The following is a 17,828-nucleotide window of genomic DNA, read 5'->3' on the forward strand; positions in this document are numbered from 1 at the left end:
GTGTCTGAACATTTAAGCCACATGAAGAGCGGTGCAATCAGTCACCCTGTGACTCCATCAGCTGCTACTGCTGTTCCTCTTTAAGCACTGTTCTTGTTCTCAGTTTGCTCCCTCTGCCCATGTGACTAACAAAATGCATCCATCAGGTGCAGACTCGAAAGGGGTCGTGCTCTTGGGAGACTCGGCCGGCGCTCACTTCCACATCCCTCCTGAGTGGATGACCGTCACGCAGATGTCAGCGGTGAGAAGTCACACCCAGCTTCCCAAAACCACTGGTTGCCATTTGCTTTCTCTGCTGTGCTAAGGTTGCCAAGGGGATACAAGTGCAAAATGCTTCACTGCACTGAGATTTGTAGTTATGGTCTCACGTGTATCCATCCCCTCCAACATCTGCTCCTATGAAGATAAAAAAGCACAGCCTTGAGCTACTGCCGCTCCTCCGACATCTGTGCAATTGGGTCAGGGAAGAGTTTGGCTGCAGTGTCCCAGTGTTGTGCCAGAGACACAAACCAGGACATCTGGCTTTCCAGGCACGTGCATGCGGCTCAAGGAGACCTGTGCTGTCTCTGGGATGAGACCTGCCATTAGCTGGCTGGTTGGGATGGCTCCTTGCTGTGAGAGTGTTTGCAGAAGTGACCCTGCTGACAGCCGGGGAATTTCTGCTCTAGGAATCTGGCTTTGAAATGACGTGCCCTGGATTGTTTTCCCTCATCCTGTGGCATATGTGAAATAGGTCTCATAACTCCAGTGTTCTGTTTTTTTGAACAAATGCATTCGCAGGTGTTTGAGGGTCATCCAAGTATTTATAATAGATTTGTCCTCAAGGGAAGAGTTCCTGTGACCGTAAAATATCACTGCCACACTGATGTCTATCCTTGGGTGGTATCCCAGCATTTCCTACTTTCAAAAAACAACAAAATGCACTTGACTGTGAACTATACTGAGCCTGTTGCAGTTCACTGGCATGTAATGAAATAATTGAGAGGAGAAGATCATTTCAGCAAACTGCAGTTATGAGGTGGAGATAAATGTGCATAAATTATATGTTCCTGACCTTCACTGTTGTTTCCTATCCTGAAGTGCTGTCAGTCCCTCACTAGAGAGGACTGCACCTTGACCTTCTCTGCACAAGGGTCTGTTGCACAGAGGTGGACAGATAGATAATCATTGCCCACCTTTCCTGATGAACACCTTCTGCTCATCCACTAGTGTCTGTAGAATAAGGTTACAGACATTTTCTGGAGAACAATTCTTTTTCCAGACTGTTAGTAGTTGAAGTGCTGTGGGAGGTCTGAGAGTTTCATGGGCTTTTTTCCACTTTCACTCCCAGAGCTGATTTAAATGTTGCAGATTAGCTGTTGTTTTTCTTTGTTAAATGCTTATGAGCAACAATTAGATGAATGACACTGATGACAGAGCTGATGAGGAACATAATAAATTAGCACTAATGATAATTGAGATTATCTCATCTAGTAAAGATGATCATAATACTGATGGCAATGATGATTCTGACAGTAACACTAGTAGTAGAGCCATGTAGGCAAGACCAGTTTTAGGCCATGTCAGCATTTTATTATCACTGTAATGAAGGTTTACAAAGAATTTCTCTTGCTTGAAGCTTGCTGATCCACCAGCTGGGTGGGTCAAGGTCTGCTAATAGCATACTAAGGCACAAGCTTCAAGGTTGGGAGCTGAAATGCAGATTACAAAAGTGAGTTTTGGAGGCTCTTTGTTACTGTCTGCTGAGTGTAGAGCAGCTTGCATGGGGAGGGAACTGCTGCACTCTGTGCAAGGCCCAAAAAATATATGTGAGGTTTGGGATAGGGAACAATATGGTTTTTTCTAGGACTATTTCCAAGCTTTCCTACCAACCTGGCAAAAATACGTCAGTTAAATATTAATGCAGACATGCAGAGATCTCAGTTGTATAAAAACTATTATCTTTGATTAAACTCTAGCAAAAGTAAAAAGTTATTTAGTTTGGAACCAGCTCACCATGAGTGCAAAAGTTGTCACCTGAGCACAAAAGTGTCACCAATACCATTTCTGGACTAATTCAGACTTTATCACTGCCTCCTCCTTCTCCTTTTCTTCTGTGTCTTGCTTTCTCTGTGGAGAATGTCAACAGCAGCAATTTAACTGCCTTGGGGTTCTGAAGGTACAATACTATTGCCTCTTGTATTGTATTAAATGCCACTGGTAAATATCCTTCATCTCTAGGCTTAATTAACAAATTAACTGGCTTAGATGATTTTTCAGTGCAAGGCTTCCCTCAAGTAGAATTTTGAAGCACATCCAATGGTTTCATGACCAGAGAGAGGGCAGAGACTCTGTGTCCTAATCTTACAGGAAACATCTTTAATCTGGGACCACAGCAAGAATTTGAAGTTAGGCCTTGGAGAGGAGAGGATAAAGCATCAGCTTTGTGTGCCTGCTGTTCCCTTGTGCTAACTCAAGACACTTTGTCTTTTATTCTGCCAAAATTTCTTACAAGACACATAAAAATATTAGTTTGTTAAATGGTTTTATCCACAGTCAATACTATGGTAAGTTCAAAATTTAATTTCCATTTCAATAGAAACTCAAACCTCTACATGGAATTTCAAATTGCTCTTCCTCATCCTTGCCATTACCAGATTTTTTATCATGTGCACAGGAAAAAGTTGCGTACCTGTTAGTTCAGATTTATTTAGTGTATTATTTTATTACTTTAATGTTTTTCTATATCTTTACATATTTATTGTATATGCTTTCCACATTTCACATATTTCTTATTTCTATTTATCTTTTTACGTGTTTACATGTACAAGTGTTTACACATACAAGTGTAAAGTAAAATTTACATTTGGTAACAATGCTGTGGGCCCATTGCTAATCAGCACCACATCAGTGGCAGCTGTTAATTCCGGTTTTAAAGTGAATTAAGTTCGGAAATAATTTTTCAGGAGAAATGCTATTTCATTAAGAGGCTCGGCAGAATGGTTGTTTTCCCTGATTTTGCTGTATGTAGTCTACTTTGCAAAGGAGAGGCTATGATGAGTAAGGAATGAAAAAGAATGGAAATGAGAAATTCACTCAGGATGTCATTTAGGTAGCTCGATATTCAACACAGGGGTGACAAGATGAATATTTGGGCTGAACAGCTTTGGAATGAGTATGTCCATGCCATTGACTAGAAGGGCATTGTTGGGAAGATGCTATACACTGGATTTTGGGTTTCCTGGGCTAATGAGGAACTTACTGCCCTCTTAGCTTTGCCCTGTAAAGGTCCTAGTGTAATCTGGTGCAGGGGGACATGCTTCTGTTATATGTCTCATGTTGTATGAGATGTATCAAGTTGCATCATTCACTTCTCCCATATCAAGTCCTCTGGCATGCTATCAGAGAGGGGACTTGTTTTCCAGTACTATTTCCAAAGCCTCTACCCAGGAGCCAGTCACCTAAACAGTTAGCATCCCTCTCAGAGTATGTTCTTCCCACAAAGAGCACATGGAGACATTACTCAGTGTGGAAAATACCCATTATGAGGAGGAAACATCTTTGAAAACTGCAGCTCAGGCATGCTATTTCTACAGATGAGACAATCAAACAAACAAATCCACAAACAAACCACCACTCTTTCCTATATAGGGGAAGTCATGAGTACCTTACACAAAGAGAATTATACATCTCCAAGAAGGGGTTGAGTCAACTTTATTTTGGCTTTCTGGTTATCAATAGCCCCTGGGTTTGCCAGACTTTTCTTTTAAGAGTTTCAGCCCAAATTGAGCTGAATGTTAATCCCTTTAACCTGAAATTTTGGACTCTAAAAATGAAATGTCATGCAGTAGACATGTACGTCATAAGGTTTAGCAAAGTAGAAGTACTAGGGGGTTTTTTTGAGGTAGATGTTTATTGCAGAAAGCTAAAGTTGAAAACACTGGTATGTCTAGCAACGGATATTGTGCTCCTGCTGCTCTGTCCATCTGCTTACACTTGATTTCCAAATAGCTACTAATTACAGCATTTTTCTCTTGAATGTCTGGAATAGAAGCAACTTGCATATCTCATTTTAGAGACACTTTATTTTGAGGTAAAAGCACTATATTTATAAATGTGATGGAAATTATACCCTTTCTAGAAAGATGCAATTTAAAACTGTTGGATCTCTATTTTGTTCCTGAATAAAGAGAAAAATAAATCCTACGTTTATCCATAGTCCAGTAGATACCTAGTTGCCCACAAACTCAGGGGTTCCCAGGTATCATTAAAGTAACTGTTTAATATTAGTTATTTCCTATTAGCAGAATTCATAATTTCTTTAAATGTGGATTTAGGATGTCCTGAACACTTATCCCACTGACTTCTTTTTTTTGCACCACTAGAAAAAAAAGCAGGAGTTTGATGTGTGAAATTCTTTTTAAAAGCATTATCTAGCATTCCTCCAGATCCAGTGAGACACAGGCAGGTTTCTCCAAGCTAGTATTGTCATGATGAAGATATTGCATTTTGTGGGAAATAAGGTAATAGTTTTGCTAATTTCAAACCTCTGTCCCATGCAGCTTTACAGAGCATAAATGCAATTTGTGTTTTTTAAAAAGATAGGGTATGCTTTTCTCAAGTGCTTAAGGTTTGCTTATTTGTATACTTAGAATAATAAAGTTGTCTGTGGTACTTAACACTCCCACCAGGATTTGAACAGCATTAGAATCATTATAAAAAGAAATACCTTTTCCTTCAAATTAAAATATACCACAAATATATTTGAAGGAAATTTTCCTTCAAATTAAGGTATACCACAATGATTTCAGATTTTTCAGGACTGACATATCTGAAGGCTTGTATGGGTGTTAGGTTTCCAGTGCCCTTTTGTATTCTTATTTTGAAAATCTCTTGCCACAGCAATCCTTAACCTTCTTCCATTTAAGCACAGCTTGGCATGTGTTTGTTTAGCATCAGTCATGGCTTGGGCCGCCCCATGCTTCAAGGCAGGACACATCTAGGAGAGCAGGATGTTCACTGAAATGAGACCCTTCTAAAGCATTTGAGGCTGAAATATGGCATTTGAAGCTAGGCTGGAATAATTTCCTACTGATTCTCTGCTAAAATCTGGCACGTGGGCTGAAGTAGGTTTCTCAGCCAGAATAGTCTAGAGAATGGTATTTAAACAAGGCTGTGCTCAAGAGAGTTTTATGCTAAAAGTCAACACAGTTGCACCTCTAGAGTGGGGCACATTTGCATCTGAGACTAAGCAACACAGTCTGTTAGGCTGTACTTTCCAGACTACATCAATGCAGAGTTTAAGGTTCAGCATTCTACTGAATTTTCCATTAGCTACTCATCTTCACCCTTTGAACCTGAAACATCTTCAAAAGTCTGGCCTTTAAGTGCTTTGTTGGACCAGTGTCAATGCTAAATGTATATACAGTTTTCAAATGCAACTATAATTTTAGTCTCAAATGTTCTTCTTCAAATCAATTTGCAGCTCAGTTAGGTTCTGTCAAATTCATATTTAAGCCAAGTTTGCAAGGGGAAAAAAACCAAACAGTTAAAAATTACTGGGACTTGTCCAAGGAAGATATTGTTTTGGAATGCCAATGAGAAATAGTGAGAGAATTGTTCATAAAATGATTTTTTTTAAGTATTAAATATTTCCTATCTCTTTTATACTCTAATGTATGTGTCACTTGTAAGAGGTCATATCTGCAGGGTTTTTTTCTGTGCTAGGTGACTCTTTCTCTCACCTCTAATGCAAACCTGCGAGGAGGAAAACATTGCAAATGGCCAAGCTAAGCTGTATCCCTCCACTTCTGCTCATAGCTGTGCCCTTGGATTAAGTGCTTGTTTGCATATAAAACTAAGAGATTTGATCAAGGCAAATTTGAATTTTCCCTGAAGCACTAAAAAAAGGATTTTTTTTTTCTTTTTATCTGTATGTACACATACACACAAGGACACATATATGTATGTGAGAGAGAGAAAGAGAACAAACTGAAAGATAATTTAGGCAGGCCCCTTTTCACCTTGGTAACTAATGCAGATGCACTGTAAGTCGGTCAAATGGGCTGTCACATGCTGTAAACTGGCATCTGCTGTGCATTAGACTGCTCAGAGCATGGCTTCAGGATTTCCTGTCCCCCACAACCCCCCCTTTACTTGCCTTTCCTCCCTTTTCCCTGCATCTCCCTCCATCCTCTTACAGTCAAAACCCTTAGACATACATTAAACCCATATCCTCAAGTATAGCTCCCATTCACCTAAACAATAATTTTCTGGGAATTAGAACTTGGTGGGGAGCACAAGATTTAGCTCTGTTCTAGCTCCTCATTTACTCTGACCCTCCTGGATAAAGAATTACCCGCCTGCTTGTTGTTTATAGCACTGAGGTCTTAAGGAAACCCCACAATTGCTTGAAGAGAAAATGAAGCTAATAAATTATATGGATTAAACCAGGCTGTAGGTTCTCTGATTTTATGTTTTGACCTTCTTTTGGTTATTACCTTTTTCATCAGCAGTTTTTCCTCTTTATGAGCACGCTGGATTTATACATTTGTCTTTGCAAGTGTACCCCAGACTAGGAGAAGCTGGAAATTTACTCCATGCTCTGTCCTTCTGAGATGGCACAATTTATCAAGGCTATTTTCCTAACCTTTCATGGTTTTTGGGACATTCAGAAGACAAAGAACAAGGCACTGTGTTTTGAATGTGCAACATGGCTTGCATCTGTAGAGAGGCTTTCACAGGGGCAGGCGCTGTTAAAAAAAAGCATTAGGGACTAATATCAGCAAAACAGAGAAGGGTAAAGGATGCATGTATTTGCACAGGAAGGTTATGTCAAAAGATGTGTTTTTATCCCTTGTCCCTGCCATGCTCAGAGGCCTTTCTGACTGTTGCTTTAGTGCCATCCCCAAAATTTAGTGAGGACCAGGCAGAGGTTTTCAGGCCGTTGAGTGTTCTCAGCTCATCCTTCTGAAGAGGGCAGGGGAACTTTGAGAGGATTTGACATTATGCCTTTGCCATATTCTCTGGGGACATCATGCTGTCATCTCTTCCTGTGCCCAAGGCTGACACACCTTTGGGCAGGATGGGTGCTGGAGCAATCAGCTGCTGCCTTGGGGATCTGCACCTGCAGTTCACGCTCACTTAAGGAGGAATTTTGCACTCTCTCATTAAAAAAGGGTGCCAAGAGCCACAATTCAGATATCTCCTCTGCTTTTCCTTCCTCCATCTCTTCATATGCCTGTCTTACAAAAGCCATCTTTTTAAGTATATGCATGCATAGTTACCACTACTAGCAGTAGTTACAGTTGCTGCTGTCTGGCTAAGGCTCTGGCTGAGAAGTGTTCAGATTTTCTAGGGGGATTTTATGTCTGTGAGGGTGAAATCGGGTTGATTTAAAAATTTCTCTTTCAGAAATCGTTTGCTAATCTCCCCATGGCTTTCAGTGATGAGTTTGACTGGCCCCAGTTCTCAGAGATCACTGGATTTCTGAATTCCACCATCGGGTAAGCCAACACACAGGGCAGCCAAGTCTGAGCAGGTCTCTAGGTCTCTCAGAGCACAGCAAGGAAAAAAAACCAAAACAGTGCTTGAAAGGAAAGAGAAAAATGCTATTCAGCTCTGCATCTGCTCTTTCTAAAACCAAGATCAACCCTGGATCTAGGGTATTTAAAATATAGATTGTAAATGTATAAGCAAGTTTTCCTGAAATTCAGGGTAGGTTTTAAAACCAGTCAAACTTTAATTTAGAAGGAGAAAACCCCCAAAGAAATAAAAGATCAGCTAGTTTTTTTGCAAAACTCAGGGGAAGGAGAGCATTGCTGAAAGTAACAAAAATCAGACTTTCTCTTTTCTTCCGTTTAATTTAAATCTTCCTCTCCTCCTCATGTTTCCTTTTTGCTGCTGAAACAGTGGAATAAATGGTAGCCTCATAGTGTTCCCTTTTGGGGGGAAATCTTTCTTCTCCCCCTCCCACATCTTCTTTTTAAAACACATTTAGAGGGAAATAGCAAAAGGAGAATTTAAAAGAGTCTGTGACCTAATTTGCTGTGTTAGTTTGGCTCATGTGGATGGGGGAGGTTGCAGGGATAGATGAAAAAAATTAAGTCTCTGCCAGAAGGGAAGGAAGATAAAGTCCAAATACAAAACACCTTGGCATGCCTGCAGTTGTAACTGTGAAGTTTGGGGGTTTTTTTAAAAAAAATCTTTTTATTAATCGTCTCTCTGGCCAGCATTAAGAGGCCTTTGAATCCTGCAAGAACTGTAGGATACAATCATCAACCAGTGCCTGGTCTGACTTAAGTTTCAGATAATTTTTTATTTCTTATGTCCAGGATAGGTCAGGATTACAGCTGAATGCCAAACCAAGCAGCTGTTAGTCAAGCCTGAAGAGGCTTTCTACCAGCAGACTTTAAAAGCTGGCAGAATAACTTTTTTTTTTCTAGGAAAAAGATCTGTTGCACCGTATACTTGGACTTTTTGTTTCCTTTTTTCTCCCTGTGCAAAATCCAGGCTCTCAGCCTCAGCTACATTCACACACTATTTGCTTTAAGGCAGTTTACCACTTGACAAGCCAATAGAGATATGCAGTCTTCTCTGTCAGAGCCATAGCAAAACTGATGTTTAAAAATCTGTTACGATGCCCTGCCTCTTAGTACACAGTGCTTGTCTGGGCTCCAAAGAATCTGAAGCTCACAAGTGTTCAGAGCTTAGAACTGACCCTGAAGTTGTCAGTGATAAACTTTGGTCTAGTGTTCAGTTTTTAATCTCCTCTACTCCTGAAAGAAAAAATAAAAAAACAAACCAACAAACAGCTGCAGCCCAGATAGAAATGATAGAAATTGGTCTACTCATGGCTGGGAGCTTGGTCTCCTCATCACCCTTCGGGCTGTTATCCTTTTCATTTGTTGTTTTTTTTTTTTTTCTTTTTTCTTTTTTCTCAACAGTGCAAAATAAAGGAGAGAACTTATAACAGTCAAGCATAACCTGTTTTCAGATTAATCTGTCCAAGATTTATGATCTTGAGAAATGATTGCCCTGCCAATATTTCTTCTCTTTTATTTACTGTTCCATAACAAGCAATTGAAAAGTCAATTTGTGAATAACCAACAAAATTGTTTTGATAAATGATGTATAACAAAAAGGTTTATAAACACCTTATCTGAAAGACCAGGATAAAAGCATTGTTCCTGGATGGAACAATGTCAGAGAAACTCTTCATCGATTTATAGTTTCTGAGCAGATATCTTTGCTTTATTTTAGGCCACCCTGTTCAAGATTAAAAAGATTTATGACCACCAAAAAAGCGAGATGGTGGAATAGAAGCATATACATAACTGGGGTACTGAGTTTTTCAGAGACAAGAACACCCTTCATTTTTAATATCAGCTGTATTTTCATCATTATCATATGACTTTAGCAGTTTGCATTTTCTCAATTTATTTCAGAGGGTGGACAGACTCTCTGTATCTACGTTTACGCAAGAGAAATCGCTGTAATCACAGAGACTTGCAGAACATTTCCCAAAATGGTATGTTAACTTTTGAAAACTTTTTTTATTGTTATTATTTTTAACATTACTGGTGCTGATAATTGATACTGCATTAATGAACATCTGTCAAGAACAAAGAGAAACCCCTTCTTGTTGCATGCATTTCTTATGGAAAAATAAAGAACTGCACTCACTTAACTCAGCACTTACTTAACCCAGTGGTGCTGGCATCTTAATGGGCTCTCAAAACAGATTTTTAATAAGTAATCAAAGACATAAACAAAAATTAACACTGAGGGGACAAAGACAGGACAAAGTTTAACACTGTTGGGTTTTGATTAATTTATTTTGTGGAGCTGGCACACATCATCTTTCTATTAAAAAACATTTATGTATATATATATGTATATGCATATAAATATGCAGCAGACCTGATCTACCTAGAATTAAGGAAAGTCTCTTGCATGGTGCCCCAGTGTGCAGTGAAGAAGAGGAAGATTAATACAAGAAATAAGAAGTGGGTAGAGAAGCAGATAAGCAGGGAAGAGCAGTGGGTTTGAGAGTGAAGCTGTGTCCCTCCTGCACCTCTCCTGAGGCTAATGCTGCTTAACATTTGCAGTGGTGACCTTAGGGCAAAGGCCAAGGTACATGCTTGATGGCTTCTGTGAATGATGCTTAATTGCAGAGTATTAACCATCCTGGAGTGGGACACAGTCCTTACACAGGAATAATTTAGATGAGCTTGGGAATAACAGTGGCAGGAATTGCAGCAAATACCATTGGAAAAAAACATGCATGACAGAAGTAATGATAAGACTTCTCTGTAAACTAGTGGCCCATCAGCCAGAGGTGGTGGAGGGGCAGAGCCATTGGGGTGCAAAGAGAAATTCCAAGAAACTATCAAGAGTGCAGGGTAGAAGAAGAAAGAGGGTAAGAAGATTTCAAGATGCATCATGAATGGCATTTTCTCTAGAGACAGGGAGACAGTCCTTCCTCACACTAGCCCTGATAAAACCTCAGACTTTGATCCCATTTATCTACAGAGGACTGACCTTGATGGGGATACAGGGCAAGATTTGGGGGAGGATTAGGGCAATGGAGACTTCTGAAGGGATGATACGACATGTTGACATTTGAGCAAAGCATTAATTAAAAGGTATTACCATTTTGAATTCCTTTGAGGCATAAACACCACAGAGAGGGAAGAATGGTTTAAGCTGGAGGATAGTTCTGGTACAAGAACATGGCTTTTCATTAATCTTACCTCTTTTTGGAGGTAAAATTTTTTTAAAAAAATTACTATCAAGGAATGAAAACCTTAAACCAGAAGAATGAAGGCAAACAAGAAATCCTGGGTTGTCAGTGGGCCTGTGTGAAGGGGTGACAGTAGTCTTCTTTATAAATTGAGGTTTATGATGTTAGCTTTTGTGTCTTTGATTAGCTGGTATCCCTAACAGCAGGTTTAAAAGACACTTGATTATGCTGTGATTATGCCTTTTTGTTTCTACTGTATTTAATTAATTTTCATGCTTTAGAAAACTGGCTGCAGAAGCTTGGGAAAATTTATTTTCCTCGGGTAGATAATTTGGCTATATAGGATGTGCTTCCTTTCCAGCAGATGATTCATGCTGGCTACAAATGAGGAGCCCTGCTGCCTCTAGTTTCTACTTAGAAACTTATTAAATGGTCAGAATTTCCTGAAAAAAAATGAGATCAAAAAGGATCTGCCCAAGCCCTCCACCTCCAACAAACAGATACATAAATATCTGTAAGGCAGGTGCCAAGAGGACAGTGCTGGAGTCTTTCTGGTGGTGCCCAGCAACAGGATGAGGAGCAATGGCCATAAGATAAAATGCAAGTTTCACCTCAAGATGAGGAGGTACTTCTTTACCCTGAGGGTAGCAGAGAATTGAACAGCTGCCCAGGGAGGGTGTGGAGTCTCCCTCTCTGGAGCCATTCCAAACCCGCCTGGACATATTCCTGTGTCACCTGCTCAAGGTGGCCCTGTCTTGGCAGGAGGGTTGGACCAGATGACCTCCAGAAGTCCCTTTCATCCCTAAAAATTCTGTGATTCTCTGAGTCTGTGATCCTACCAGGCAGAAGAGATAGCACAGACAGGTATCGTGATGCAGGGATCACTTCCAGGCTCAGGTGGGCATTTTCACCTTAAAAGATGCCTCCTGGTGCCAGCACCAATGACACTGGCAATGCCTTTCATATGCCTTCCTCTTTCCTGTGGTACACATGGTGCTCCTGGGGTTTTGTCTTCTGTGAAAGTCTTTGGTGTCATCAGTCAGGTGCTTCTCACTTTCTTGCCTGTAAGTTGCAGGGCACTGGAGTTGGTGGCTCCCATTATTGCATTCCCTTAGGTGGGCTTTCTGGTGAGAGAGAATTTTAAAAAGGACCAAACTAGATGGTCAAGGATGACTAGGCCAATGGTTCTTCTCATTTAAATCCAATTTGTCTCAGTACCTGATACCCTAATTATCTTGTTCTGCTCTTTTTACGTTAATCGGAGTAGTACTTCATGTGCTTCCTTTTCCCAATTCCCTTGTAGATTTTTTTTATAATCTCTCACTGTGTTCATCATTCGTTTTTCTCTCCACATATTCCCTTTCCACCTACACTACAGACACCTGCAGGATATAAAAAGAGGTGAGCCTGTGTCAGGGCAAAAGACTCTGCAGAAAATTAAGAAGTGAATTTAAAAAAGGGAAAAATTACCAGTGAGAGCAGAATCTCAGGATATCTTCTCTAAATCATCACACTGGCACTACATTGTAAAGGTTCACTTTTATTGCCTCATTTGGCGTAATAGTTTCCCAGAATGGCAGGATTTAAAAAGGCACCCTCAGTGTCAATAAAGCAAACAGCTGCCCACCAGCCTGACCTAACCCCAGCTGAGACAACTAAACCTTCCTCTGAAAATGATGCTTCACAGCCCCACGTGTGCAAGGAAAGGATGCTGATCTGGTGGAGGAGGTATGCAGCCAAGAGCTAGAGGCCAGGGATGGCAAGCCAAGCCAGGCACCAAGAACAATATTCCTGTCCAGCTCCCCTCCAAAAACACCAGCTCTGTGTCAGACTCAGCACAAAGGGACCTTCCCCCACTGCGCTTCTCAGATCATGCATCTTTGCCATGGAGAAAGGCTTCCCCAGCCTCCAAGCTAACTGGATTTCTGCCTTCCCTTTCTTAAGAAATCTCATTCTCTTCTGGAAGTGGTGGACCCTTCCTCACAACCGAAAGCAAACCTAACCTTGATTTCTCAACCAAAACTAAAAAAAAATCCCACTAGTCTAAGAATATTTGGAAAGCAACAGAAAGAGAGAGGCAGGAAAGATCCAGGGGTAGATTCCAGGACATTCAACAGTGTGAGGGTAACTCTTCTGCTTCGTCTCCTTTTCTCTCTCAAATGTTTTCATCACAGATTGCCTGTTGTATCACAAAAGTTTCCTTGAATACTCAATTTACGCATGAAAACTGTTTTCTAAAAAACCCATTCATTTTCTTGATGTTTTGATTTGTAAATTTCTGTGCTAATGCTTTCCACAGAGCTGCTCATAACTACCTATGCTTGTGGAGGTAATACATACCGAAGAACAGCTTATTGCTTTTTTTGAAAATACGTTTTAATTTCTAGAGGTCCTACTAGTTTATTTATGCTGAAACTGCAGCCACTGTCCAGGGAGCCTTGTGACAGAATGGCTTAAACAGAGGTTGTTCAGCTCTAGCTGAAAGAAGGGCTATTAAACTGAAAAAAACAAACTGTTGGTAGTTCTGTTCCAAGCCATAGTTTCTGAGGTTTTTGTTGGGCTCTTACCCTGCTGAAAAGAGCTTCTCAATAGAAGGGCTGGATTTTTGAATGGATCAGCAACCCCCAGGAGAGAAGCAGCAGATTGATACGCTCATTTTTAGCTTGGAAGAACTGGATTATTTAAAACATAAAAGGATTCCTTGATATATGCTGTTGGCATCATTTGAGTGATAATAACAAAGGCATCACTATTAAAATGCAAAGTGTATTATTGCTACCTTAGGGGTTTATCTCTTAGATCTCTTCCCCCATACCAATCCAGCAGGGATTTAATGATGTTCTGTCCACAAGTTTCCCCTCAAGAGCTGCAGGGAGGACAGGATTTACTCCTCAAAGCAAGCTTCAGCAGTACAATGCAGAAAAGAGAAGAGAGACACCAGGGAAGAGCTGAACTGAGAATAGTAGGAGGATAATACAAGAGGAGAAGGAATGAAAAAAGAGGAGAGAGTGAAAATACTGCAAAATAAGAGCAAGTACTACCTGTAGGATCTGCTTCTCTGAAGTTTATGTTTCTGTACATTGCTATGAGGTGAGGTTCTTGCAATCACAGACCTAGTCTCATCTTGACCAAAGCATAAAGTCTTTTTTGGCTCCTTGTTTGCTATCCTTCTTGTCCTGCAGGTGATGGAGTTTGATTTGTGTGCTTGGGATGGTTGGAATGAATATGCATAGCCTTTTAAAACCTGCTAATTAGTTTGATGCATAAAAGCTTTACTAAATGGGAATGCTTTTCTCATTCAAAACATAAATGAAATATTGCAGATGCTCACAGATTTTTAGGTGTAGCCAGCTCCTTTCCTAAAGGAGGATTTTTATCCAACCCTTTGGGTGAAATGCTATTGAAATGCAGAGCCTCTTGGGAGGAGTGCAGCTGGCCTAATACTACTTTTTCTAAGTCTGACACTGGTGGGGAGAGCAGTGCAGGAACCCAAACACTGGTGTCTCCAGCTATTTAAGGTGCTTTATGGTATCTTTTCCACCTCCAGCTGCCTCTCCAGAAGTGCACAATCTCTCATGCATCTTCTGATGTATCTGCCAGCCCTACTGCAGGTGTCTTTGATACTCTGGGATGTCAAAAATGGCACTTGGTGCCTATGTTTAGGACCTGAATCAGTCCCAATGTGGTATAGCTGTGAGACACTTACTCTCTCAGAAGAGTGAGAACAGTTCCATTTGCAATTTATAGGGGAAGTTAAAATAGATCGACTGTTGACAAGTCAGGTTGGCTGGTTTACAGGAGACTACTATATTCAACAGATGGGAAGAAGCTGCCAGATCTGGATTAAAAGCCAGATCCAAACAACCCTGCACTTAAAAGTATTTGATTTTCTACAGGCTGAAGTGTGCGACTCAGATAAGAAAGCAGCAGGTCCCTGGATATAGCTTTGCTTCTTAGTGCCAACACCTAAAAAGGTTACAGAGATGAATTGTTGCTCCATTTTTACTTTTAGTGCTTCTACATTCTTGGAAATATGCAATGAAGTTTGGTTTTGCATTCAGCGTTTTGTGTCACTGTAACAATGTTGTGCTATTTCTCTTGTTCCCTCTATGTGTGACCAGGTGGTTCTTCGGGAAACCTCCTCTCTTTAATAAAAAGGTGAGTGTTTAATGGGATTCAAGAGCTAACTCAAGATACAGGAGCAGTGATGGAGTTCTACGTCTTTGACGGAAACAAGCAAAGCACTGTGAGGATTATATTATCCATGAGGGTTCTAAAAAGCGCAGCCTCCCTTGACCAGTGTGCTCTGAAGTGTTGGCTGTTTCTTCTCTAAGATAAACATTAAAAAACAGAAGAAAAACTGGGTTTAAGTGTGGATATCACTATCTCCATGGCCTTGAACTTGGCTCAGTTAAGCCAGTAGAGCATTTCCAGTGATTTTAGGGAAGAGACTAAACTTTTCCATAAATCTCTGTGTTGGGTCCCCTTAATTGCATGGAGCAATGTAGATGGACATGGGCAGGTCCACTGTTCTTTCGGTATGGATATAACTGAGTAGCTACTGGGTAGGGATAGGCTGCAACTATCCCTTTCAGATGAATTTGGGAAGGTTGTGGGTCAGCTGGGTTTGATTTAGTTTGCTTGACACTGATACAGTTTGTGTCCTGAAGGATTTATTTTTCTCTCTGCCAGAAAAAATGAATCCTTGCCCTCTAGCACTGAGTTTCAAACCTCATCCTGATTTGATCTTGAGTTCAATTCTACACATAGATTTAGTTGTCAGCCAAACCTAGTCTTCCTCTCCCATCTCTGATTAAAAAAGCCCGATCTTGATTCATGTCTTTGCCCCAAAGTGAAACTATTTGATTTGGCTTCTGAATAGCACAAAAAATGGAAAGCCAGCAGGAAAAATGGTGAAAAAGACAAGTCCATGAGCAGTGAAAAGGAGAAGTGAAAAAACTTCATTTTAGTCACTTTACTAAAACATAAATCTAGAGTGAAAAAACCCACCAAAACAAAACAAAACAATCAAACAAAACCACAACCAAACAAAAAACCCCAAACAAACAAAACAACAACGAAAAACACCTCTTTCAAACATAGGAGAACAGTCATTTGGGTATTGGCCATATCCAACCAGGATACTTCCAAATGTGATCTCACACAAGCATGCTGTGTGATTCAGACTCTAAAAGTGTATTTCCCTGTTAACATAGCTCCGTATTTATCTTTTAGTTTGGCCAGAAACCAGCTGTTGGACAATCCAGCCATAGTTATCTATGCCACAATTGGGAATGATGTCTGCAATGGGTAAGATCTAAACTAAATTAACATTTATAGTAGCACAAATTTGACTTCTTTAGAGTACTGCTGACTGCCTGGACATTTGTATCTCACTGTTTTGTGCTTCTCCATAATGGCATTTTTCTTTGCTACTGGTCCTTCTTTCTTAATTTTCTGCTGAAAATACTTGTTATTTCCTTACCTGTATTTGTCATAGGCACCTACCAGTCCTCATTTGGAGCTTGCATTTTTTCCTTTCTTTCTTTCTTTTATAAGCCAGTCATAAAATGACCAACGGTATGTCAGAAGTAATTATTTCTAACTTAGCAGAGGAAATGAATAATAACAACAGGAGGGGGTAAAAAGTGTTTAAAAGCATGTATATCCATCTTACCCAGTGTGCCACCTCCTCTCAGGAGGGAGTGCATGACTGGTTCATCATTTCTGAGGAATGATAACATAATCCCTGTCGAGGTCCATTTTCACCCTACCTCTGCTGCCTGCACTCTTTGCCGTGTTCTTCTGATTAGAGTTCAGTCTTTTTGGCTTTACTCACATCATTGGCTCTGCAGGAGAATGAACTGAAGCCTTCAAAACTAATAGTTCTGGTATTACCCATTAGCAATGCTCACAGAGACACCAAGAGGTCACTAGCTGGATGCTTCCCTTCCTCCTGGTAGGAGGAAGGCAGAAAACACCTTGCAACCAGGCCAATGCACAGCACATCCATACTGCAGTTTTGGTTTTGCAGGAGGTCCAAGTGCTGTTGCTAGTGCAACATTATTTTTTCACCATGGTCAATCTTCAGTTTCTCTTGTATGTAGAACAAATCAATTTTACTTACACAGAGACTTTCAAAACACTCACTTTAATAAATGCTGCACGCTCAGCTAAGTTTCCTTCCAAGGGCTTTGGAAATTCTCACCTGCAGATTGTATAATGAAGTGGCAGCTATATGCAGGCTGTCAGATGTGGCCATGAAAATGGCCAAGGTTTAGTGTCCTAAAACTGCTTAACAGGCAGTTGATGGGTTGAAACTTTGTTTGCCAGGTGTTGTGCTCCAGATGAGGATGTCCAAAGGCCAGGCAAGTCTTTCCTCAACACTACAGAACCTGGGAGCCCTCAGCTGTGGCAGAAGTGAGGCTTAGGTCATTTCCTGGCATGACCCTCACCCTAGCCACATGCAGGCATCATGCAGAAATCACCTCCCATGAAACCTTCACCCTCTGGTGACCATGCTCTCTCTGCACCCCTGCCCAGAACTGCCAAATCTGCCCTCAGCACCCTGCTCCTGTTAGGGGAAAGATGCACAAATCCTCAAAAGCAATGCTACCATACTCTGACTGAGGGGGAAAAGCAGTCACAGGCTTCCTGGTGCTTGCTGACAAGACTGTCCTGGGGATCTGTTTACTGGGAAGCTTATGGAGATATCATAGCATCCATTGCCAGGATGATAAAGCCCTTACTTCTCCCTCCTTAAAAAAAACCCACCTTAGCTGAAGTCCATGGCATCTGCCATGGAGACTTCCATGGTGTCTTCTCACAGGCTTGGCCCAGGCTCTATTGTGCACATATTTCAATTCTGCTGTGTCACTCTGTGGCACCTCTGCTAAAAGCACTTCTTTTTCCTTTGTTTTATTCTTCCTTCTGCAGGCTATTCCTTTTCCTTACCCTGTCTCTAACACTGCTTTCTACTTGTCTGAAGTAAAAAGAAATTTTCCAGAAATTTAAACCATTTTGACCTTGTCTCACCCATTTGTGTATTCCAAAACCTTCCAGAACAGTATTTAATGCTTGCTTGAAACTTTGATGTCTTTTTATC

General features: G+C 40.7%; 1 protein-coding gene across 1 annotated transcript in view; it reads left to right on the top strand.

The window, feature by feature from the left end:
- AOAH (acyloxyacyl hydrolase) overlaps positions 1-17,828 on the top strand; it is a 75,150-nt gene that overhangs the window by 38,514 nt on the left and 18,808 nt on the right. Inside the window, exons 12-16 of the mRNA XM_066177439.1 lie at positions 147-241; positions 7,393-7,484; positions 9,426-9,508; positions 14,845-14,881; positions 15,959-16,033. Of these exons, the coding sequence (XP_066033536.1) occupies positions 147-241; positions 7,393-7,484; positions 9,426-9,508; positions 14,845-14,881; positions 15,959-16,033 (382 nt within the window). The remainder of the gene's footprint in view (positions 1-146; positions 242-7,392; positions 7,485-9,425; positions 9,509-14,844; positions 14,882-15,958; positions 16,034-17,828) is intronic.

The sequence above is a fragment of the Chamaea fasciata genome, unplaced genomic scaffold (assembly GCF_029207755.1).
Source record: "Chamaea fasciata isolate MVZ Bird 193981 ecotype frontalis unplaced genomic scaffold, bChaFas1.0.hap1 SCAF_1, whole genome shotgun sequence".
NCBI classification, from domain to species: domain Eukaryota; kingdom Metazoa; phylum Chordata; class Aves; order Passeriformes; family Sylviidae; genus Chamaea; species Chamaea fasciata.